This window comes from Phyllobates terribilis, unplaced genomic scaffold (genome assembly GCF_046119375.1).
Source record: "Phyllobates terribilis strain yellow unplaced genomic scaffold, ASM4611937v1 Scaffold_1__5_contigs__length_1240528914, whole genome shotgun sequence".
Lineage (NCBI taxonomy): Eukaryota > Metazoa > Chordata > Amphibia > Anura > Dendrobatidae > Phyllobates > Phyllobates terribilis.
The window spans coordinates 243,394,269-243,419,471 of NW_027362761.1; the positions used below are offsets into that span (position 1 = coordinate 243,394,269).

The following is a 25,203-nucleotide window of genomic DNA, read 5'->3' on the forward strand; positions in this document are numbered from 1 at the left end:
TGGTATCTCCTCTCCCAGGTAAGGATGGAGCATCACTCAGGACCCCACTTCATACTCAACACTACACCACTCCTGTCCTGTAGGGGGCCTAAATGCACCAGGGTGCTGCCCCGTCCCTGGATAGAGGAGATGGGGGGAACCAAAGATAGGGGAACCAAGTAGTGGGGGAGGGTGGAGGAAACACTTACAGGAAGCCATTATAGAATCATATATAATAATTGGCCATCTTTAGTTCATGGTCTTTTGATTGAGGGTCTTCTGTCAGGGTCCAGCAAGAGTCTGTAGCTGGCTGAAGATTCGCGGTCCTCGCTCTCTGGCCTTGAGATGAGGAGCGGGTCAGAGTTAACAAGTGTCACTGCCCGGTCAGGGTCCTGTTCTAAGAAGGCCTTGAAGGGGAGCAGAGGAGATAGGCTCCACAGGCGAAAGGATCCCAGGGGGATACGGACGGAGCGGAGTCGCCACCTGTATTCTTCACTCTGGCCTAGCCAGAGGGATTCCTGCTGCAAAAGGGGTAACCGGCCCCCAATATCTGACTTTGTCACTTCACGTCTCAGAGACAAGTGCAAAAACAGAAAGGGAGCTACTATGACTACCACATGTGTTCTTAATAAAGATAGGAAAGGTTCTTCACCTGGACTAAGCTTATACAGAGGAATATGCCGACACAGTTACATGGTTGATAAATGCCATATGATTTGTCATCAAGAAAATAAAGTGCAAATGCAAACAGTTGTCACCGGCTAAAAATAAAGTGCAAATGCAAAGAGGTAGGTTGAAATTTTTTTTTAAAGGTATACGTAGCCAAAAATCATCAAAGGATAAAGTGCCAATGCAATTAAATATCACTGACACAGATAGAGTGAAAATGCAAATGAAGTACAAATGCTGAGAAGTAAGTTGAGAAGGATTTCAAAGTGCAAGCAGCTGTGTCCATAACACATATGTAAACCTAAATAGGGAGAGCAGCACCACTTACACATGTGCAGGGAAGGTGTCTAGAAAGTCCGCAGCCGCACCCCGACGATGCCGTTTCGCCCCGCTTCTTCCAAGGGGGCGTTTGACAAGCAGAAATTAGCCGCTCATTATATAGTATGGGTAGCCAATGAAAACACATTCCCACATATCGCGATCCTTAATAGAACTGTGCATGTAGCGCTTGTTGATATCTCAGAGTGGAATAATGGACTTCCGGTTACAGAGTGTGGAACGCCTGGCCTTCCTGGTGCGCCAGACCGGATGTCCCTGGGACTCCCAACTCGCGCATGCGCGACAACTGAGGTTGCGATAGGGATTCAATGTTACAGGGAGTAGCATGTACAAAAGGGGCGGACACGGGCTGGTTACTTGTGATGGGCAGTCCGGTTCTTTTTGGTGATCTGGCTCAGCTCACCAAAAATAGCCTTCTTTGTTGGATCCTAAATGGATCCCTATTAAATATGTGTTCACCACAGGTGAACACATATTTAAGATGACGTAGATGATGCTGAAACTCCACCCACTCATGGTGGAAACTCCGCCCACTCGCTATTAGCCAATTAAATTGAAGTGTGGGCAGTGTTTGGTTCGGGTGGGCGGAGTTATGGCCGCCGACAGCTGCAATTTTACACCCAGTGAGATCCATTCAGAGAAGTTAGCGGCTCTCACTGGGGTGCCGGCTCCCATCAGTCACAGCGGGGAGCCGGCTCCCATCAGTCACAGCGGGGAGCCGGCTCCCATCAGTCACAGCGGGGAGCCGGCTCTTTGTATCTGATCGTTCTCGAGTTACGTACTGAGACCATTCTAGATGAACGAACAGGGCCTATACTTGTGGGGAAAGGAGGGGAAGGAAAGAGGAAAAGAAGGGGAAGGATGGCACAAAGGAAGGAATAAGTATAACAGAAAAGGGGAAGGAAAGGGAAGAGAGAAAAGAAAAAAGATAAGGAACAGACAACATACCCATCCAGTGGCACATATACCCATATATGCAAAGCCACCTTTTTAGATGTTAGTATAATATAAATAATAAAATAACCAACACGGTATAGCAGTAAATAACAATGTATAAAAATATATAAGCCCCGGGTAATGACACAGACACGAAGAGGAAAATCACTGGGTATAGCGAAATATTCCAGGGAACCACTACTTATGACATAAATGGTACACAAGAAAAAAAGAGGGTTGGATAGGGATATACCCATATGGTAATATTGCAAATAAGAATAGGAGATAGAAAAGAGATGCATGAAAATAGTGGCCATACGTTGAGTGAAATACCATTTACTAGAAAAATGCATAGAAGTAGTGGTGCCTGGTTTGTGCCGACGTCACCAGTATGCCGCGCTTGCACAGTGTGTATACTGGCCATCCGCGCTTGTTGATCTGGGAGCCGCGCATGCTCTGTGATGAGCGGCTGCAGAATTTAAATGGCATGGGCGGCACCAGCCCTGACTAAATGCGAGGATCACACCCCTATGACTAAACGAGCAGGTAGGATATAAATATATAATGTGCTATATACTCATGATATTAGCGCTGATTTCAGTTAAAAAAGGCGTGTTAGTGATGCACATTGCAACGGGAGCAGCTTAGATAGTACAAAGGCTTTAACAGGTTCTCTTTAAAGGGAATCTGTCACCAGATTTTTTTCTGCTTCATTCGAGAGTCACATGATGTAGAGACAGAGACTCCAATTCCAGCAATATATCTCTTACTGGGCTATAACAGGTTCCTTTTAAGAAAATAAAGAACTGCAGAACCATCTGTGGCCACTAGGTTGTAGCATTTAGCTTACATTTCAGCATTTGATGCTGCTCTCAGATTAGGTGACAGATTCCCTGCAAGTAGTGATGAGCGAGTATGTTCTATTAACCCTTTCGCCGAGTATGCTCAGGCGAAGCTCCGAGTATTTACAGCTGCTCGGTGATATGATTGAATCACTCCCGTGTGCATGATTTGCAACTGTTTGACAGCTTTATTACATGTGAGGAATGCAAAAGAAACAATCGTTCCTCACATGTATTAAAGCTGTCTAACAGTTGCAAATCATGCACACGGGAGTGATTCAAACATATCACCGAGCAGCTGTAAATACTCGGAGCTCGGCCCGAGCATACTCGGCGAAAGGGTTAATAGAACATACTCGCTCAGCACTACCTGTAAGGAGCTGCAATCTGCGTTTTACTAATATTGGAAAGAAAATAAATCTATCATTGACCGTCTGCTCCTATAAGAAGGGCAGAGTTTCACTGTGCGGCCCAGTCTGCTCCATTCTGGCTATGCATAAATGATATATTTTTTTCAAGTGCACTTATACTTCATGATTACCCAGATTTGTTTTTTGACCAAGGACACCCCTCCTCCATCACCTTAGTGTCCCCAAGCAGCAGCTCAGAGTCACCATATTGATGCTGAGAACAGAGAAGATCCCTGACCCACATTACACAGGATGGACCAGAACCAACAAGCTCCAGTGATCCAGCAGCCCAAGCCCCCCACAGGAGCTGGGATTACAGGTGCGCGCCACAGCACTCAGCAGAGACATGAGCGTTACTAACCTATAGGAAAAGTCAGTGTCTGAAAGGTGCAAAGCCACAATATAGTCATCCTATCTGGTCATGTGGCAGAGCTAAGCTTTTCTGAATATATAGTGTAAGTGTCCTTCAGTCCTAAAATGTGAATTTCAGCTAATTCTTACCAAATGATAAAATGCAGGTTAGACAGTACCACCTACTGGCCGAGGATGGTCCTGCAGTTTATTTTATGTTCTTAAATTTGATTAAATTGTAACATTTTTCTAAGAATAGTTTTTTAAATAGTGTTGATGTCAACCAGTTCACGACTGGGAAATTTAACCCTGTTTCTGGCCCGGCACATTTTTTTTTTTTTCGTACGCGCTGTTTAAAGAGCTTTAAAAAATTTTCCCGTTCGTATATTCAAAGAAATCTTTTTTTCATGATACGTGGGACTTAATTTTTACGCTATTTTCATTCTCCATTGTTTTTTCCAATATCAGGTGATATCGGTGGGAAAATAAAGAAATATGTGTCTGATTTTCACATTTTTATTTTTTTTATGACCACAAAGAACCAATAAAATACATTTTAAATGTATTTCCCTTTCTGTAAGAATTATTTTTCATCATATTGGATACTGTTTCTTTCTATGAGGAAGGAGGTTGGAACAACGATTTGGAATGGCAGCAGATTTTTTTCGGTTATTTATATTTTCTCCACTTTTTTTATTTTTATTTTGTTTATTTATTTATTTCACATACTCTGCCCGTATAAAGTCATAAGAAACATCTGTGAGGTATTTCAATGTTTAAATACTTTTTTAACATATGCTTTCCCCTGTAACTGGGGCTGCAACATTTACTCCAGTTACAGATAAAGTGTGGCCTACTAGCTGCACTGCAGAGCTGATTGGGTCTCCTAGGACCACTCAGCGCCTGCTCCCTCCCTAGACCATGTGATCACATGGCTGTTGGGTGCGGTGGAGGAAGCACTGTTAGTGCTTCCCATTCTGTGTATACAGCATTTCTCCAGCGCTGTGTAAACAGTGATTGGGAAGGCAGAGACACAGCTCTGTATAACTCCGCCCACAGCACTGATTGGCAGCCTTCTGTGTACTCTGTATATTGGTAGAAAGTAGCCAATCAGTGGTGGGGGCGGAGTTATACAGAGCTCAGCATTCAGAAGACTGGTGGAACTGCAGCAGATAAAACAGTGATTTTATCAAAATGACAGCAAGCAGCCCAGTAAGTGACACATTGATGGTGTCAGTGTTTCTGCCCCTATATCATGATGCTCTCAGATGGGGTAGCAAAGAGTTGGTAATAGATTGATTCCCTTTAAATTTGATTCCATTGCATCATGATCCCAAGAACCTTATTTTTAAAGTAATGCTGATCTTAAAGGGAACCTATCATGTAAAAAACTATTATCCTGCAGATATGGGGTTAATCTACAGTTTGATAGCGTTCTAAAGCCGTTTGGTCCACCGCACGGAAAGACCGGCTGGCAGGAGGAAACTAATATTTTTCCTCGCTTCCTCTCGCTGGCTGTGTTTCTATGCCTGAAAGCCGGAGGCTGCCGGAGTAATAAAATTCATTATAATAATCAATAAATAATACCATTTCCTCCCGATAGCCGGGCTTTCAGGGTGCACATCATTAGAACGCTATAAACCTGCAGATTAACCCCATATCTGCAGGGTAATAGTGTTTTACATGACAAGTTCCCTTTAAAGTGAATGTATCACCAGGTAATTGCTGCCCCAACATGATGTAGGGATAGAGACTTACTGTTCTGATTTGATAAAATAACTGTTTTATCTGCTGCAGATCTACCAGTTCTGTGAATGCTGAGCTCTGTGTAACCCGGTCACACCACTGAGTGGCAGGCTTCTGTGTACACTGTGCATAGGCAGAAAGCTGCCAATCAATGAAGGTGCAAGGTTATACACAGTTTATATATATGGAGGAAAAAGGGTAGCAGGTTTACTAGTCCTCTGCTGATAATCTCCTGCTGGTAAAACAGTGATTTTATCAAAACTACAGCAAGAAGCCCAGTAAGTGATATATTGCTGGAATTGGAGTCTCTTTCTCTACATCATGCGCCTCTCAGATGAAGCAGCAAAAATCTGGTGACAGATTCCCTGTAAGAAAATAAAGAACTGCAGAACAATCTGTGGCCACTAGGTGGTGTCATTTAACTTACATTTCAGCATTTGATGCTGCTCTCAGATTAGGTGACAGATTCCCTGGAAGGAGCTGCAATCTGCTTTTTACTAATATTGGAGAGAAAATAAATCTATCATTGACCGTCTGCTCCTATAAGAAGGGCAGCGTCTCACTGTGCGGCCCAGTCTGCTCCATTCTGGCTATGCATAAGTGCTATATTTTTCTTAAGTGCTCCTTTTCTTCATGATTAGCCTGATTTGTTTTTTGACCAAGGACACCCCTCCTCCATCACCTTAGTGTCCCCAAGCAGCAGCTCAGAGTCACCATATTGATGCTGAGGACAGAGACGATCCCTGACCCACATAACACAGGATGGACCAGAACCAACAAGCCCCCCACAGTAGCTGGGATTACAGGTGCGCGCCACAGCACTCAGCAGAGACATGAGCGTTACTAACCTATAGGAAAAGTCAGTGTCTGAAAGGTGCAAAGCCACAATATAGTCATCCTATCTGGTCATGTGGCAGAGCTAAGCTTTTCTGAATATATAGTGTAAGTGTTCTTCAGTCCTAAAATGTGAATTTCAGCTAATTCTTACCAAATGATAAAATGCAGGTTAGACAGTACCACCTACTGGCCGAGGATGGTCCTGCAGTTTATTTTATGTTCTTAAATTTGATTAAATTGTAACATTTTTCTAAGAATATTTTTTTAAATAGTGTTGATGTCAACCAGTTCACGACTGGGAAATTTAACCCTGTTTCTGGCCCGGCACATTTTTTTTTTTTTCGTACACGCTGTTTAAAGAGCTTTAAAAAATTTTCCCGTTCGTATATTCAAAGAAATCTTTTTTTCATGATACGTGGGACTTAATTTTTACGCTATTTTCATTCTCCATTGTTTTTTCCAATATCAGGTGATATCGGTGGGAAAATAAAGAAATATGTGTCTGATTTTCACATTTTTATTTTTTTTATGACCACAAAGAACCAATAAAATACATTTTAAATGTATTTCCCTTTCTGTAAGAATTATTTTTCATCATATTGGATACTGTTTCTTTCTATGAGGAACGAGGTTGGAACAACGATTAGGAATGGCAGCAGATTTTTTTCGGTTATTTTTTCTCCACTTTTTTTATTTTTATTTTGTTTATTTATTTATTTCACATACTCTGCCCCTATAAAGTCATAAGAAACCTCTGTGAGGTATTTCAATGTTTAAATACTTTTTTAACATATGCTTTCCCCTGTAACTGGGGCTGCTACATTTACTCCAGTTACAGATAAAGTGTGGCCTACTAGCTGCACTGCAGAGCTGATTGGGTCTCCTAGGACCACTCAGCGCCTGCTCCCTCCCTAGACCATGTGATCACATGGCTGTTGGGTGCGGTGGAGGAAGCACTGTTAGTGCTTCCCATTCTGTGTATACAGCATTTCTCCAGCGCTGTGTAAACAGTGATTGGGAAGGCAGAGACACAGCTCTGTATAACTCCGCCCACAGCACTGATTGGCAGCCTTCTGTGTACTCTGTATATTGGTAGAAAGTAGCCAATCAGTGGTGGGGGCGGAGTTATAAAGAGCTCAGCATTCAGAAGACTGGTGGAACTGCAGCAGATAAAACAGTGATTTTATCAAAATGACAGGAAGGAGCCCAGGAAGTGACACATTGATGGTGTCAGTGTTTCTGCCCCTATATCATGATGCTCTCAGATGGGGTAGCAAAGAGTTGGTAATAGATTGATTCCCTTTAAATTTGATTCCATTGCATCATGATCCCAAGAACCTTATTTTTAAAGTAATGCTGATCTTAAAGGGAACCTATCATGTAAAAAACTATTATCCTGCAGATATGGGGTTAATCTACAGTTTGATAGCGTTCTAAAGCCGTTTGGTCCACCGCACGGAAAGACCGGCTGGCAGGAGGAAACTAATATTTTTCCTCGCTTCCTCTCGCTGGCTGTGTTTCTATGCCTGAAAGCCGGAGTAATAAAATTCATTATAATAATCAATAAATAATACCATTTCCTCCCGATAGCCGGGCTTTCAGGGTGCACATCATTAGAACGCTATAAACCTGCAGATTAACCCCATATCTGCAGGGTAATAGTGTTTTACATGACAAGTTCCCTTTAAAGTGAATGTATCACCAGGTAATTGCTGCCCCAACATGATGTAGGGATAGAGACTTACTGTTCTGATTTGATAAAATAACTGTTTTATCTGCTGCAGATCTACCAGTTCCGTGAATGCTGAGCTCTGTGTAACCCGCCCACACCACTGAGTGGCAGTCTTCTGTGTACACTGTGCATAGGCAGAAAGCTGCCAATCAATGAAGGTGCAAGGTTATACACAGTTTATATATATATGGAGGAAAAAGGGTAGCAGGTTTACTAGTCCTCTGCTGATAATCTCCGGCTGGTAAAACAGTGATTTTATCAAAACTACAGCAAGATGCCCAGTAAGTGATATATTGCTAGAATTAGAGTCTCTTTCTCTACATCATGCGCCTCTCAGATGAAGCAGAAAAAACCTGATGACAAATTCCCTTTAAGAAAATAGAGAACTGCAGAACCATCTGTGGCCACTAGGTGGTGTCATTTAACTTACATTTCAGCATTTTGTAAGCATTTGATGCTGCTCTCAGATTAGGTGACAGATTCCCTGGAAGGAGCTGCAATCTGCTTTTTACTAATATTAGAGAGAAAATAAATCTATCATTGACCGTCTGCTCCTATAAGAAGGGCAGCATCTCACTGTGCGGCCCAGTCTGCTCCATTCTGGCTATGCATAAGTGCTATATTTTTCTTAAGTGTGCTTTTACATCATGATTTGCCCAATTTGTTTTTTGACCAAGGACACCCCTCCTACATCACCTTATTGTCCCCAAGTAGCAGCTCAGAGTCACCATATTGATGCTGAGGACAGAGAAGATCCCTGATCCACATAACACAGAATGGACCAGAAACGACAAGCCCCCCACAGTAGCTGGGATTACAGGTGCGCGCCACAGCACTCGGCAGAGACATGAGCGTTACTAACCTATAGGAAAAGTCAGTGTCTGAAAGGTGCAAAGCCACAATATAGTCATCCTATCTGGTCATGTGGCAGAGCTAAGCTTTTCTGAATATATAGTGTAAGTGTCCTTCAGTCCTAAAATGTGAATTTCAGCTAATTCTTACCAAATTATAAAATGCAGGTTAGACAGTACCACCTACTGGCCAAGGATGGTTCTGCAGTTTATTTTACTTTCTTCTTAAATTTGATTCAATCGTAACATTTTTCGATGAAAGGACCAATAAAATACATTTTAAATGTATTTCCCTTTCTGTAAGAATTATTTTTCATCATATTGGATACTGTTTCTTTCTATGAGGAAGGAGGTTGGAACAACGATTAGGAATGGCAGCAGATTTTTTTTGGTTATTTATTTTTTCTCCACTTTTTTTATTTTTATTTTGTTTATTTATTTATTTCACATACTCTGCCCCTATAAAGTCATAAGAAACATCTGTGAGGTATTTCAATGTTTAAATACTTTTTTAACATATGCTTTCCCCTGTAACTGGGGCTGCAACATTTACCCCAGTTACAGATAAAGTGTGGCCTACTAGCTGCACTGCAGAGCTGATTGGGTCTCCTAGGACCACTCAGCGCCTGCTCCCTCCCTAGACCATGTGATCACATGGCTGTTGGGTGCGGTGGAGGAAGCACTGTTAGTGTTTCCCATTCTGTGTATACAGCATTTCTCCAGCGCTGTGTAAACAGTGATTGGGAAGGCAGAGACACAGCTCTGTATAACTCCGCCCACAGCACTGATTGGCAGCCTTCTGTGTACTCTGTATATTGGTAGAAAGTAGCCAATCAGTGGTGGGGGCGGAGTTATAAAGAGCTCAGCATTCAGAAGACTGGTGGAACTGCAGCAGATAAAACAGTGATTTTATCAAAATGACAGCAAGCAGCCCAGTAAGTGACACATTGATGGTGTCAGTGTTTCTGCCCCTATATCATGATGCTCTCAGATGAGGTAGCAAAGAGTTGGTAATAGTTTGATTCCCTTTAAATTTGATTCCATTGCATCATGATCCCAAGAACCTTATTTTTAAAGTAATGCTGATCTTAAAGGGAACCTATCATGTAAAAAACTATTATCCTGCAGATATGGGGTTAATCTACAGTTTGATAGCGTTCTAAAGCCATTTGGTCCACCGCACGGAAAGACCGGCTGGCAGGAGGAAACTAATATTTTTCCTCGCTTCCTCTCGCTGGCTGTGTTTCTATGCCTGAAAGCCGGAGGCTGCCGGAGTAATAAAATTCATTATAATAATAAATAATACCATTTCCTCCCGATAGCCGGGCTTTCAGGGTGCACATCATTAGAACGCTATAAACCTGCAGATTAACCCCATATCTGCAGGGTAATAGTGTTTTACATGACAAGTTCCCTTTAAAGTGAATGTATCACCAGGTAATTGCTGCCCCAACATGATGTAGGGATAGAGACTTACTGTTCTGATTTGGTAAAATAACTGTTTTATCTGCTGCAGATCTACCAGTTCCGTGAATGCTGAGCTCTGTGTAACCCGGTCACACCACTGAGTGGCAGGCTTCTGTGTACACTGTGCACAGGCAGAAAGCTGCAAATCAATGATGGTGTAAGGTTATACACAGTTTATATATATGGAGGACAAATGGCAGCAGGTTTACTAGTCCTCTACTGATAATCTCCTGCTGGTAAAACAGTGATTTTATCAAAACTACAGCAAGAAGCCCAGTAAGTGATATATTGCTGGAATTGGAGTCTCTTTCTCTACATCAAGCGCCTCTCAGATGAAGCAGCAAAAATCTGGTGACAGATTCCCTGTAAGAAAATAAAGAACTGCAGAACCATCTGTGGCCACTAGGTGGTGTCATTTAACTTACATTTCAGCATTTGATGCTGCTCTCAGATTAGGTGACAGATTCCCTGGAAGGAGCTGCAATCTGCTTTTTACTAATATTGGAGAGAAAATAAATCTATCATTGACCGTCTGCTCCTTTAAGAAGGGCAGCGTCTCACTGTGCGGCCCAGTCTGCTCCATTCTGGCTATGCATAAGTGCTATATTTTTCTTAAGTGCGCTTATACATCATGATTTGACCAAGGACACCCCTCCTCCATCACCTTAGGGTCTCCAAGCAGCAGCTCAGAGTCACAATATTGATGCTGAGGACAGAGAAGATCCCTGCCCCACATAACACAGGATGGACCAGAACCACCAAGCTCCAGTGATCCAGCAGCCCAAGCCCCCCACAGAAGCTGGGATTACAGGTGCGCGCCACAGCACTCGGCAGAGACATGAGCATTACTAACCTATAGGAAAAGTCAGTGTCTGAAAGGTGCAAAGCTACAAAATAGTCATCCTATCTGGTCATGTGGCAGAGCTAAGCTTTTCTGAATATATAGTATAAGTGTCCTTCAGTCCTAAAATGTGAATTTCAGCTAATTCTTACCAAATGATAAAATGCAGGTTAGACAGTACCACCTACTGGCCGAGGATGGTCCTGCTGTTTATTTTACTTTTTATTTGATAGATTCCCTTTAAATTTGATTCCATTGCATCAAGATCACAGGAACCTCATTTTTAAAATAGTGAAAATCCTAAAGGAAACCTATCATGTAAGAAAAGCTATTAACCTGCAGGTATAGGGTTAATCTGCAGTTTGATAGCGTTCTAAAGCCACATGGGCCACCGCACTGAAAGACCGGCTAGCAGGAGGAAATTAACTTTATTCCTCCCGGCAGACTCTGGTTTTCAGTCATAGAGGCGCAGCTTCAGTCACCACTTAGAAAATTTTGAACATCATCCTGTTATTGCAAGATTTTTTGCATGGTATTTACTTATTGTTCAAAGCTATCAATTTCACTGATGTGTTATGGTCTCTCTGTTCAAGAAGGGGTTGTTTATCTTGCATAGTAATGCCTCCTCTGGTCTTGTGCTAATTGTGCTAGACCCTAGCAGATTCCTCCTATATATTCTGATCTGGCTAGGGAAAGTGCAATATAAAAGTGCAATATTTTAAAGTGTAGCGGCAGTTATACATGGCAGTCGGACAGGGCAGGAGACAGGTAAGCTGTACCAGATATACAAACAAATATGCTTCTTAGTTATATAGAAACCCAGCTAATCTTATTATCATTCAGTGTATGTCCTCTCCTACCTATTTTAATTGTGCCCTTTTGAACGCACGGTCAGCGTGTAACAAACTAACTCACATTCATGATTTTTTCTTTCTAATTCCTTTAACCTTCTGGCTCTCACTGAAACCTGGATCCAGCAGTTGGACACCACTGCCGCTGCTGTTCTCTCGTTTTGTGGGCTGAAATTTACACATACCGCCAGACCTGAAAACAAACAAGGTGTAGGTTTGCTCATTTCTTCACAATGTGCATTCCAGGATATCCCCCTGGTTCTCTCACTTATGTTCCCTTCCTCTGAAGCCCAAACTGTTAGACTCTTCAAACCCTTCTCCCTGCGAGTGGCAGTTGTGTATTGCCCTCCGGGCTCCTCCCATCAGTTCTTGGATCACTGCCACCTGGCTTCCTCACTTTCTATCCTGTGACATCCCCACCCTCATCATGGGAGACTTTAACATCCCCATCAATGATCTCTTCTCCCAATCTGCCTCTCATCTACTTCCTCTATCCTCCTAATTCGGCCTCTCAGTTTACTAATTCTCCTATGCATGAATGAGAATTCTCTGGACTTGGTCTTCTCCCAACTCTACTCAGTGAACGACTTTACTAACTCCTTTCTCCCACTCTCTGACCACAACCTTCTTTCCTCCTTTGTGAAGAACTGTCTCCTCACCCGTGACACCCCTACATAGCACACTTATAGGAATACATGTACCATTAATACCCAGCAGCTTATGGACAATCTACTCTCATCTTTAGCCCCCATCTCCTCCCTCTCCTGTCCTGACGTAGCGTTGTCCCACTGCAGCGTGCCCTAGATGAAGCAGCATCGGCTACACGCAGAAAGACCCGACACAGACAACGGCAGCCCTGGCACACGATGCAAACACGTTTTCTTCAGCGTTGCTCAAGCTGTGCTGAGCGTCAGTGGAGAAAATCACTTTTAGCAGAGGATTTCATCCACTATAAGTTCATGCTCAAATCTTATAACTTTGCCCTTCATCTGGCCAAACAATACTACTTCACCACCCTCATCACTTCACTATCTAACAATCCAAAACGACTTTTTGAAATCCTACACTCCCTCCTGAGCCCTAAAGCACAGGCCCCCATCACCAACCTCAGGGATGAGGATCTGAATTTACGCAGTGTTTTTGCTGCCAAGGACATGCAGAAACGCTCAGGAAATTTCTGCTTCAAATCTTGATTGTGTGCACATAGCCTTCTACAGATTCTCTCATCTCTCGGCATCACAGCGTTGGTCTTATCTTGGATCTCTTTATGCCTAACTGACCAGACATTCAGTGTCTCCCACTCACACACCACCTCCTCATCTCACCACCTATGTGTCGGTGTCCCCTAAGATTCAGTTCTAGGACCCCTGCTCTTCTCCATTTACACCTTCAGCCTGGGACAGCTCATAGAGTCTCATGGCTTTCATTATCATCTCTATGCTGATGACACACAGATCTACCTCTCTGGACTCTAGATCAACTCCTTACAAACCAGAATCCCACAATGCTTGTCCACTATTTCATCTTTCTTCTCTGCTAGATTTCTAAAACTTAACATGGAAAAAACAGCATTCATCATCTTTCCCCCATCTCCCTCAACCGCCCCAACAGACATATCCATCAAAGTCAATGGCTGCTCACTCTCCCCAGTCCTGCAAGCTCACTGCCTTGGGGAAACCCTGGACTCTGATCTCTTCTTCAAACCACATATCCAAACCCTTTCCACTTCCTGCCATCTCCAACTCAAAAATATCTCCCGGATCCGCACATTCCTCAACCACGAATCTGCAAAAACCCTCGTGCACACCCTCATCATCTCTCGCCTCAACTACTGCAACCTTCTGCTCTGTGGCCTCCCTTCTAACAGTCTCACACCCCTCCAATCTATCTTAAACTGTGCTGTCCGACTAATCCACCTGTCCCCTCGCTATTCCCCAGCCTCCCCCCTCTGTCAATCCTTTTACTGGCTCCCCATTGCCCAGAGACTCCAGTTCAAAACCCTAACCTTGGCATACAAAGCCATCCACAACCTGTCTGCTCCATATATCTGTGACCTAGTCTCCAGGTACTTACCTGCACGCAACCTCCGATCCTCACAAGATTTCCTTCTCAACGCCCCTCTTATCTCCTCTTCCCACAATCGTACACAAGATTTCTCCCGTGCATCTCCCCTACTCTGGAACTCTCTACCCCAACGTATCAGACACTCTCCTACTGTGGAAACCTTCAAAAGGAGCCTGAAGACCCACCTCTTCTGACAAGCCTACAGCCTAACCCTCGCTCCACCATACCGCTGCACGACCAGCTCTACCCTCACCTACTGTATGCTCACCCATCCCTTGTAGACTGTAAGCCCTCGCGGGCAGGGTCCTCGCTCCTCCTGTACCAGTCACTGACTTGTATTGTTTAAGATTATTGTACTTGTTTATATTATGTATGCCCCTTTTCACATGTAAAGCTCCATGGAATAAATGGCGCTATAATAATAATAAATAATAATGTACACATTTCATGTTTATTCCAAGATGCACAAGAAATCTCCATATTTTGAATAAAAAAATGATGTTCATTCTTCTTATTCCTTTTCTTCATTACTTTTTAGGACTCCCATTCAAATCTACAAAATGTCCGGCAAAATTACAAGCCCACATATGGCTACGTCGAAGGAAAAATAACACAGTTGTGGCTCTTGGAAAAATTGCCTGGTGCTTAAGGGGTTAGTAAGGGCCCAGCTGCTGCTATCAGTGCTGTGGGCTCAGGCTTCTGGTCCAGGTGACTGTGTACTGGAGGCGATCACTATGCAGCCAGTGTATATACTACCAGTATCTCCTCCCCCACACACCGCACTCCTCCTACAGTGTACAGCACAAGATCGGCCACATGACGTCATCAACAACAATGACACGTGACATCAAGGATCGCAGAACGACAAGTTTATTGTAAAGCCATGATCTGTGATGACAACTGTACATCCCACAGTTACGGTCACGCGTGGATCTCCCGGATCGCGTGGATCTCCCGAGGGGTCACGCATGTTTACCATCCACCTGACAGCCAGTGACGTTCCCTTCCGGCGAGCGGTGATGACGTCACCGCACTGAAGCAGCGCCACGTCTCTTTGGAGCGGTTTCCGGTTGCAGCTTCCGGCTCCGTTCCTGCAGACATGTCGGTGTCGGTGGTGTCCGTGGTTTCCCGCTTCTTGGAGGAGTATGTGAGCTCCACTCCTCAGCGGCTGAAGCTGCTGGACGCCTACCTGCTGTACATCCTGCTGACCGGGGCCATGCAGTTCCTGTACTGCCTGCTGGTGGGCACCTTCCCATTCAACTCCTTCCTGTCCGGCTTCACCTCCTGCGTGGGCTCCTTCATCCTGGGCGGTAAGAGGGAGCAGTGCTGGGAGGGTGGGCGTTTATAGCAGGGGAGTGTGCCCCCATACATTACCCCTATGGGGGTCCTGCATGTCACCTGTCACAGACATTACATATCTCATAGTCAGGATAATAGCATGCTTACAGGGATGTTCCCACCTGTATCTCCTCACTGCTCCATCTATTCTCCATGGGAAAGATGGGGGAGGGGAGTTCAGGCCCCTCTATTATCCCGAGGGTGGGGGGTCCTGCATGTCACCTGTCACAGACATTACATATCTCATAGTCAGGATAATAGCATGCTTACAGGGATGTTCCCACCTGTATCTCCTCACTACTCCATCTATTCTCCATGGGAATGCTAGGAGGAGGGGAGTACAGGCCCCTCTATTATCCCGAGGGTGGGGGGTCCTGCATGTCACCTGTCACAGACATTACATATCTCATAGTCAGGATAATAGCATGCTTACAGGGATGTTCCCACCTGTATCTCCTCACTGCTCCATCTATTCTCCATGGGAAAGCTGGGGGAGGGGAGTTCAGGCCCCTCTATTATCCCGAGGGTGGGGGGTCCTGCATGTCACCTGTCACAGACATTACATATCTCATAGTCAGGATAATAGCATGCTTACAGGGATGTTCCCACCTGTATCTCCTCACTGCTCCATCTATTCTCCATGGGAAAGCTGGGGGAGGGGAGTTCAGGCCCCTCTATTATCCCGAGGGTGGGGGGTCCTGCATGTCACCTGTCACAGACATTACATATCTCATAGTCAGGATAATAGCATGCTTACAGGGATGTTCCCACCTGTATCTCCTCACTGCTCCATCTATTCTCCATGGGAAAGCTGGGGGAGGGGAGTTCAGGCCCCTCTATTATCCCGAGGGTGGGGGGTCCTGCATGTCACCTGTCACAGACATTACATATCTCATAGTCAGGATAATAGCATGCTTACAGGGATGTTCCCACCTGTATCTCCTCACTGCTCCATCTATTCTCCATGGGAAAGCTGGGGGAGGGGAGTACAGGCTCCTCTATTATCCCGAGGGTGGGGGGTCCTGCATGTCACCTGTCACAGACATTACAGATCTCATAGTCAGGATAATAGCATGCTTACAGGGATGTTCCCACCTGTATCTTCCCACTGCTCCATCTATTCTCCATGGGAAAGCTGGGGGAGGGGACTTCAGGCCCCTCTATTATACCGAGGGTGGGGGGTCCTGCATGTCACCTGTCACAGACATAACAGATCTCTGCACCCCTAGTGCAGGTGTAGTCATAGGATAAGGGCATGCTTGGAGGGATGTTCTCACCTATATCTCCTCACCGCTCCATCTATTCGTCATGGGACCGCTGGGGGTAGGGGAGTGCAGGCCTATGTGCAGTATGTCTCTGGCTTACACTATTTCTGGCAAGCTGTCTGGTAGGACACAACCCAGTATTAGGATGGAGATCCTGTACACTCCCATACTTCTCTTAAAGGGGTTTTCACCTCATCCTCAGGAGCGCATGGCTCCTCTGTTTCCTGGTTGCCAGGGATGGTGCGCTCCTGTAGATTGACAGTTCGGACCAGTAGCATGGTTTCAGCACTAGTCTGAACTGTGTTTAGCCTTGCTGCAGAAAGGAAAAAGCAGCAATATAGCAGCGACACTGTTCTTGCTTAGGAGACCAACCACTGCTGTGAGACTGCAGATGTAACAGGTTACCATTCATGAAGATGAGGTGGCCACAATACTTATTGTATGTTCTTTCACTCTTATAATCAATACTGAAGAAACAGCAGGGGCGCAGTGATTCTGCTGTGTGTGTACATTGCTGTCTCCATCTAACGTAAAAATGTCTCTGATTTCCTGCCAAAGTTTCAGCAGAAGTTTTCTGACACTTGTGTCCTAAAATCCCTGATGAAGATGGCATCATACGTTTTATCGTATAATTCAGGTGTTAACATCTTGTTCTTCCTGCAGTGTGCTTAAGGATCCAGATCAACCCCCAGAATAAAGGAGACTTCTTGGGCATCTCTCCAGAAAGGGCCTTTGCAGACTTCCTTTTTGCCAACACCATCCTGCACCTAGTCGTCATTAACTTTGTTGGATGAGTTTCCTTTCTTCTTTGTGTCTTGAGGTTGGTATTTTCTGTATTTCGACTGGGGCACTACAATGCCTTTAATCCAATGCCAGTTCATAGATTACCTACAACTTTCCAATGTACCTTTTGGTTTAAAGGGAATGTGTCCGGCCCCCCGTGCCCCCAGAACCAGCAGCAATTGGGTCTGCATATATAATCTCCCTGCCTAACAGTCCCAGTATTATATTACTTTTTCTAAAGATTGGTTTATGTGTGAATGTCTAAAGTCCATTTATGGTGTAAATGAGGCTTTGACTACTCGATGGGGCGTTAGTGTCCCCAGACTAGTCAGCCCACTTGGCATGTTATCACCCCCCTGTGAGTGTGATAACATGACTTACAAGCGCCGTCACCATTGCCAGCACTATACAGACCTCACACATGTGCGCTGCTTCTTTCCCTCACTGCATTAAATCTATTCTAATAACCTCTGTATCGATGTAAGTGTGAAATGTAGCGATGTTGAATGTTTTAGCCAGTCCTAAAATCCGTCAGTACAGCGCTGGGGTTGCTTCAGATTGGCACATGGGGCATTCTTGCCTGTATGCTGACTTACCCTCGGGACAATCCGAACAAGAGTACAGCTGCAATAAGCGGATAGCAATTATAAATGGCACGGCAGACGCAGGGAGGGGGGCACACAACTGGGCCTAATATAACTATATGGCATACACTGCAGTTTGGCACGACAGCGATTAGAAGTAAGGGGCACTATTTGGCTATCGGAGCTCAGATTTTACTGTATTGTTTTTGGCCACCATCCCACAGTTGCACAGCCCCTTAGGTATCAGTGCTGTGGAAACCACTAAAAAATTACCCTGTTTGGTCAATGACATCCATTTTAAGGGTTTGTCCAATTAAAAACAAATTAATTTGAATTTCCTTAACCCCTTAATGACCACTGTAACGCGTCAGTTAAGGGTACTTATTCCTCAGCGCCGTGAAAATTCGTTGCTGAGGAATAAGGCTGTAGTGCCCCCCAGAGTCGGAAATTCTCCTGGGTCTTAGCTACTGGGGGTAGCTGAGACCCTGGAGAATATGATCAGGGCCGGTTTTTCCGGTCCCCGATCATGTAAAAAAAAAAAAAAGTGTGCCTGCGGTTACAATGATTTCTTTCTCCTCTGACCTGATATACATGTCAGAGGAGAACGAAATGAAGCCCCCCGAGCCCTCCCGGTCCCTCCACCGTCCCCCGAATCTCCTGATCCGGCTCTCCCGTCATCTTTCTGTAGAAAAAAAAATGGTGGGCACAGTGCGTCCGCTGGGATCTGCTGGCCGGTGCCCAGCAACAATAAGGAATTTTCCCTATTGGTTGATTTTGATCACTGTGATAAACCCTTTCACAGTGATCCAAAGAAAAAAAAAATCAAATCCCTTTTTGTCCCCCCGCTTAGTTAAATAAAAATTATAAAAAATATATATATTTTTTCCATTGTTTGCAGTTAGGGTTGTGTTAAAGGATGTGGACCTGATCAGGAGCTGCTGCGGGTTTGATGCTGTGTACTTTATGCAGCGTCAAACCCGCAGCGGCCAGATATCCCCTGTACACATATGTCCACTTCTGGCTACTGCGTTGACTTCCATGAGTGCTTGGCTACTGAAATGACCAGTCAGCCAGCCCCCTTCACACAGGAAATGCTGTAATTTGTCAAGCACTAGTGGATGGGATTTCTAGAAAAAAATTGTTTAAAAAATTGTGCTGATGTAAAGTAGACTTGTGGGAAATGTTATTTATTAACTATTTTGTGTGACATATCTCTCTGATTTAAGGGCATGAAAATTCAAAGTTTGAAAATTGCAAAATGTTCAAAATTTTCGCCAAATTTCCTTCTTTTTTTTTGTCACAAATAATCACAAGTCAGATCGAAGAAATTTTACCACAATCATGAAGTACAATATGTCACGAAAAAACAGTCTCAGAATCAGGGGAATCCGTTGAAGCGTTCCAGAGTAATTACCTCATAAAGTGACTGGTCTGAATTGTAAAGTTTGGCTTGGTCATTAAGGACATAATTGGCTCTGTCACTATGGGGTTAAAATAGCAAATTATACAATTTACTAAACAGTTGAATAATCAAATGTTCTCCCCCTTTGAGGACATCCATCCTGGTCCTAGCAGGTCTGCGCCCACTAGTGCTTGACAAATTACAGCATTTCCTGTGTGAAGGGGTCTGGCTGACTGGTCATTTCAGTAGCCAAGCACTCATGGAAGTCAACGCAGTAGCCAGAAGTGGACATGTGTGTACAGGGGATATCTTCAGCTCAATATACCTTTGATAATTGACCTATCGTCTAATTGAACTTGCTATTTTAAGCATAATAAAGTATATATCTCTTCAATTGGACAGCCCCCTTTTTTAATTCAAAACACAACGTATTTATCTTTTCTTTACGCTGTTATTTTCATTGGTGCCAATTTAGGGTACAAATGACATTTTGATTGCTTCCACTTCATTGTCTCAGGGATATGAGATAATACAACAGCAATTATGGTAAAAAAAAACAAAAAAAAAACATATTTTTTTTTACTGCAATTACAAAAATAAAAAATGACAATAGAGCTATATTAGTACATTTTACATATTGCTATTTTTGGCATATTGAAATATGTTTTTTGAGTTGGACAATCGAAGGGGTGCAGTGAGCATTTTACTATACAGATATTTTCCAAGAATAGTAAAAAAGTGTGAAAATTGTGCTCCCCCCCCCCCCCCTTTTTTTAATGCACAGATTTGCCACTTTATTACAAATGATGTTGTCGCATGTCTGGTTATGCTGTATATGCTGTAGATGTTAATTGCACGCTTTGCAGTATAAAGGGTGAATGTGCGGCTTTCCCATACTATTTCCACAGGAGGTCTGCATAGTGTGCACAGGGCCTTTTTCCTTATTCAGACATTCGTGTTCTACCTATGTTTTTCACAGAACACTTGCCCATTGCAGTCTATGGAGCTGTTCAAATGACGTTTTTTTGTGGGGGGGGGGGGATTTGCAGACTGCATGTCCACCATAAAAACACAATGACATGTTCGTATTTGGTCTGGGTCATTGATCAAAATTACAAATACAAGTCTATGGGTCTGTGAAAATCACGGATGGCATCAGTGTGTGTAATCCTTGTGCTGTCAGTGATTAACACTGTAATGAAAATCCCTGCTGAAATTCTGGTAGCAAAAACTGCCACACTGATGAAAATCAGATCAAAAATACTAATTAAGAGCAGGCAATGTTTTTATGACCAAGAGAAATCATGGACTCTGAGGCCTTTTACATGCAAATTGCCTCTTAAGAGAGGAACAGGACTAGAACCCTAGTTCCACCTATTGGTAGTAGCAATATCGACCATTTAATTAGCCTTGCCATATGACTTAGGATAAAAGCCAAACCAGAATCTCTATTTGCAGAAACATGATTTGAGGTGTTGCCCCTCCTCAGTGCAAAGCAAGAGATCTAATTTGGTTGTATGAGAGGCTTCTGACTGGGGTCTAAGGGTGACATGCCACTGTAAGTAGACTTAGACTAGCGGTGAGCAAGCGTGCTTGGCACTGTTCGATCAAGTATTGAGCTGTGCTGAGTATTGCGTGGTGCTCGAGTGCTCCGGTCCCCATAAGAAGCTTATTTGAATTATCTGAGCCAGGCAGAGAGGGGAGCAAGAGAGAATTTTTTTTTCCTCTTTCCTCCTGAAAAATGCTCCAGTTTGCCATTTACTCCCATTATGCTCGCTACTCGAGTGGAGCACGTAGCAAATAAAGTTATCACTCTTGGAATACTTTTGTCTTTTTTTTGGGCATAAATGTATTTACGGTCATCCAGTTGGTATTTTCTCCTGTACTAGATTGAGCCAGTAGAGGGCGACGTTTCTCTACTTTGCAGTCAGTATCTGGCTTCTGAGCACAGTTCAGTGCAGAAAACCTCCATTTCTCCAGCACTCTGCAGTCTTCAAGGACAATTGTCAGAGCAGTTAGACCCTTAAGGGGGCTATGGACAATGGCTGTAACTGCAGGGATGGGCTGATGACCTAATATACATGGAGGCCACCTGACTCTCCCCATTGCATCAGTAGGGATAGAGGAACTGAGCAGGTTGGCTTTATTCCTTATTTTCCATTGAAATAGACCAGCTTCTACTGCAGACCCCACATACATGTGTATGGAAAGGTCAGGAAAAACAACTGTTGACCAATATGTGTTTGTCCTTTTTAGTTATTAAATGTTTGACCACTTTCACTAAAGAGAATATACAAAGAATTAAGTGTTTTTTGTGGGGGGTGGAAGGTCTATTTCTGCAGTGACCCAGGTTATTGCTAATGTCTACATTGAAGCTGTTGACCCAATGTCCTATCACACATTGTGCTTTTTCGTTTTAGTTTCTAGAACTGTTGCCTCATCGGAATGGACGCATTTCACACATCGCTGGACATCGGGATTAATATTATTTTTTGTGACCTCATACTACGTTGCCTCCCCAAGAACATGACTTGGAGCCCCAGTCTGTGATTAAAAATGCCAGTTAATAAATCTGTGACTTTCTTACATTGTTGTCCTGTTATTTCCACACTTCCATAGTCCGACGCCTGGTGTAAGTTTGTATATAGGGTAGTGGCCGCCATCATCAGAAAAGGACATTTACTGGAATGTTTGATATACGGCATCTGATAAAACGAGTAATATTAGCTGATAAATGTCCTCACTATGATTAATGGAGAGCCGCAGCCGCTCAGCGAGGAATTGGTCAGGCAAGTATATTGAATAGTAGGTTTTCAACACTTTAAAGCCATATCTAGAACATTGTTGTATGAGCTTAAGGTTACTATAGGCCTAAAAATGGACACTGTTAATGAGGACCTCTTCGTTATTCCTTAGCTTAACCCTAAATTTCAATACTAAGGTGTTTTTTTTTTTTTTGTTTTTTTTTTTAAGTTCCCAGAAAGAGGTTTTGGTAAGTTCTAGCAAAGTGGATGGGAATTATAGAAATCTCATACCCACTCTCATGCTTCTTTTACACTGCATAAACTGATCTGTGGTGCGTGTTTGATAGCCGCAACATGTTAATTTCTCTTTTAGTGTGTTTCCGCTGAGAAAAAGCACTAAAAACGCATGTAATGTACACATGACTGTCAATATAATTTTGGCACAACAAAATACCAGGAAGTATCAAAAACAAAGCCGCTTTATTTAAACCTGACATTTCAACAAGAGCCAAAAACCATAGCATCCACGCGATAAAAACGTATGTCAAAAAAACCCGCAAGTAACCAAATTTAGGTAATAGGTGCAGAAATGCTCCAGAAAAATCTGCAACATCAAAAGCTTTCCAAATACCCATCGGGCGCATGTAGACTTATGTGTCCTACTACTTCTATATTATTGCAATGTACTGTGGTCTAGCACAATTTTTACACGTAGAATAGGCACAGGACAATGCACACTTCCATGCAGAATATGGTAGACCCTCAGAAGTCAAAATGTACATCTATCTTTGTAAGGTTTAGGCTATGTTCACACTAGGGTTTTGTTTCTGCAGCAAAATCTGATCTCTTAGCTGGAAAGAAGCTGCGTCAAAAACGCAGGTTTTAGTGCGTTTTTCAGGATCCCAAAGTTCAGCTTTGCTTCCACCACAGAAGCATGAACACAGGTCACCAATGCAAGACATATGTGAAACCATGTTAACCAGAATTACAAATGTAACAGTGGGGAGAGGAATTGTTCAGGAATAGTTCTTCTAAGACATTGGCAGAGCATGGAGTTTGTAGGACACTATTTATATTAACACTATGGTCTGCCATTGAGTTGCTCAGAGATTGTTCAATTTCACACCTTTGTGGGCCACATGTATTGTTCAATCTCACACCAGCTCAGCCAATGTTTACATTGTACACATCACTAATTTAATTAAACTTTTCTAATCCAAATTGCCATCTCAGGTGACAAGACAAAATAGTAAAATCACAAAATTAAATCTGTATAATTTTTTTCACTAAAAACGCAGCAAAACCTGATAGCTATGTTCACACTAGGCATTTTTTTCAGCGGTTTTCACCACCCATTACTTTCAATGGGTGAAAAAAACGCTGAAAGAAGTGACATGCTTTATTATGCAAAAAAGGCAAAGCACAAATTACTGAGGACACAAACAGCAAGGTGTGTGCATGAGATTTCTGAAATCTCATAGACTTTGTTGGTACTGTAAAACGCAGCTGAAAATTTGCATAAAAACTCAGAAAAAAAAACCGCCTAGTGTGAACATAGCCTTAATGGGGTTTCTACTTTTATGGTTTTGGCCTCTATTGGCCAGCACGGTGTTAAAATACGATGGTAATCTCCCTCCCTGGGTCCAGTGCTGCTCTGGTCTCTGTGTACTGGCTGCAGCGGTGACGAGCTCTGCTGTAATCAGTTCTTCAATGTAGCTGGTACTAGCTGCTGAGCTCAGTGATTGACTGCAGCGATGATTTGCACTGTGGTTGTGATATTACCTCTTCAGCCAACACAGAACCTGGAACAGTGGCGGAGAGCTGTCACTGGACCTGCAGTTCTGGAGTAGCAGCTGATTTTATTTTAACACTGTACTAGCTAATAGAGGCTGAAACCCTAAAAGTGTAAAATCCCTTTAAGACTTATGTCCACCCCCAAAAATATATATATTTTTTTTACTACTTTTATGGCATGTAAAAACAAAATTTGCTTAACTTTGCAGGAGCTATTACTTAAAGCAGGTTTTTCCTAAGATTGTGCTGTCCTGTGTTTGGGTTTCATAGTATGGGGACTGGTTTACTCTTATTAGCCAAAACTGCACAAAAAGTATCAATCTGTTAGGCTTGTAGCTGCATAGAGCACAATGCACATACTGTAGATCTAAGGCCAGTGTATTGATGAGGGGATACACCCACTACCTCTACCCCTCAGAAGGGGAGCCAAATTATCCACCTAAATAAATCTACCCTCCCGGGTGTGAATGGAGCTACTGATCTGACGTGTGATGTGACTTTCCCAATTCTTGGCAGGTTTTCTGCATGCGTCCTGTTCTAATTGATAGCCAGGCGCATGATTCCTGCCAGTCATGCATGAGACTTGGCAAGCAGCCAGTAGATGCCACCTCAGTAGCGCTTCTCACCTCTCGAAGCAGAGGTGCTGGATATCCCCTTTAAATCTGCTCCAAGAATACCTAGTTGAGTGTCAGACTGTGATCTGTAGCCACCAAGGTTTCCAAGCACATCATATCTAGAGAACTTACCTGCTGGAAGTGAGTAGAGCTTGAGATGTCCTCCAGGCAGGGGCTACACAATGACTGGCTGTGACATAGGTTGCAAGGCTGAATATCGCTGTATGCTGCTATTTTGCAGTATAATGTGAGTGATTGGGGTTGCATTACCTTCAAGGTTCCATGACAAGTCGCACCACCATTGGATTTTTTTGCAACTTGTGCCTTGCAGATCACAATGTCCTCTCATTCACTTGCACTATGCTGCGATGTAGCAGAGGTATGGAGAAACCTTTGGCTATGTGACTTGCGTGGTGGCGTCTTAAGCCTGGAATAGCTGGTCTCTGCACGGTGTTTCATAGTTGGATGCCTCCACCAAAACTGCAGCATTGATCCGGTTTCCCTCTGTGCCAATGGGTCAGGATTGCAGCCTCCATGTATTATATGCGATGGGGCAGCCCCTGAATGGGATACGGCTATATAGTGCACTTCCATTATAAATGGACTTACAGAATACGGGGGGAATTATATCAAACAGTGCAGAGAAATGTAGAGTAGATACCCACAGCCAGGTATCACTTTTTATTTTCAGAGGCCCTAAGATAAACCAGGAAGCAACTACATCCCTTTTTTTTCGTCTTTGCATTTGTTTTGATACTGAGCAT

At 43.5% G+C, this 25,203-nt stretch overlaps 1 protein-coding gene across 1 annotated transcript; it reads left to right on the forward strand.

The window, feature by feature from the left end:
- The first annotated feature begins 14,920 nt into the window (after positions 1-14,920).
- Positions 14,921-21,873, forward strand: DAD1 (defender against cell death 1). Its single transcript, XM_073653350.1, has 3 exons — positions 14,921-15,225; positions 17,182-17,338; positions 21,708-21,873. The coding sequence occupies exons 1-2, from the start codon at positions 15,015-15,017 to the stop codon at positions 17,310-17,312; spliced, it is 342 nt and encodes a 113-aa protein (XP_073509451.1). The 5' UTR covers positions 14,921-15,014; the 3' UTR covers positions 17,313-17,338; positions 21,708-21,873.
- Positions 21,874-25,203: the final 3,330 nt, after the last annotated feature.

What these genes read in the sequence shown, in the direction of transcription:
- DAD1 (XM_073653350.1), top strand. Translation starts at nt 15,015, where the DNA reads ATGTCGGTGTCGGTGGTGTCCGTGGTTTCCCGCTTCTTGGAGGAGTAT. An exon ending in GGGCTCCTTCATCCTGGGCG is followed by an intron (nt 15,226 to 17,181) that starts GTAAGAGGGAGC and finishes TTCTTCCTGCAG; the next exon opens with TGTGCTTAAGGATCCAGATC.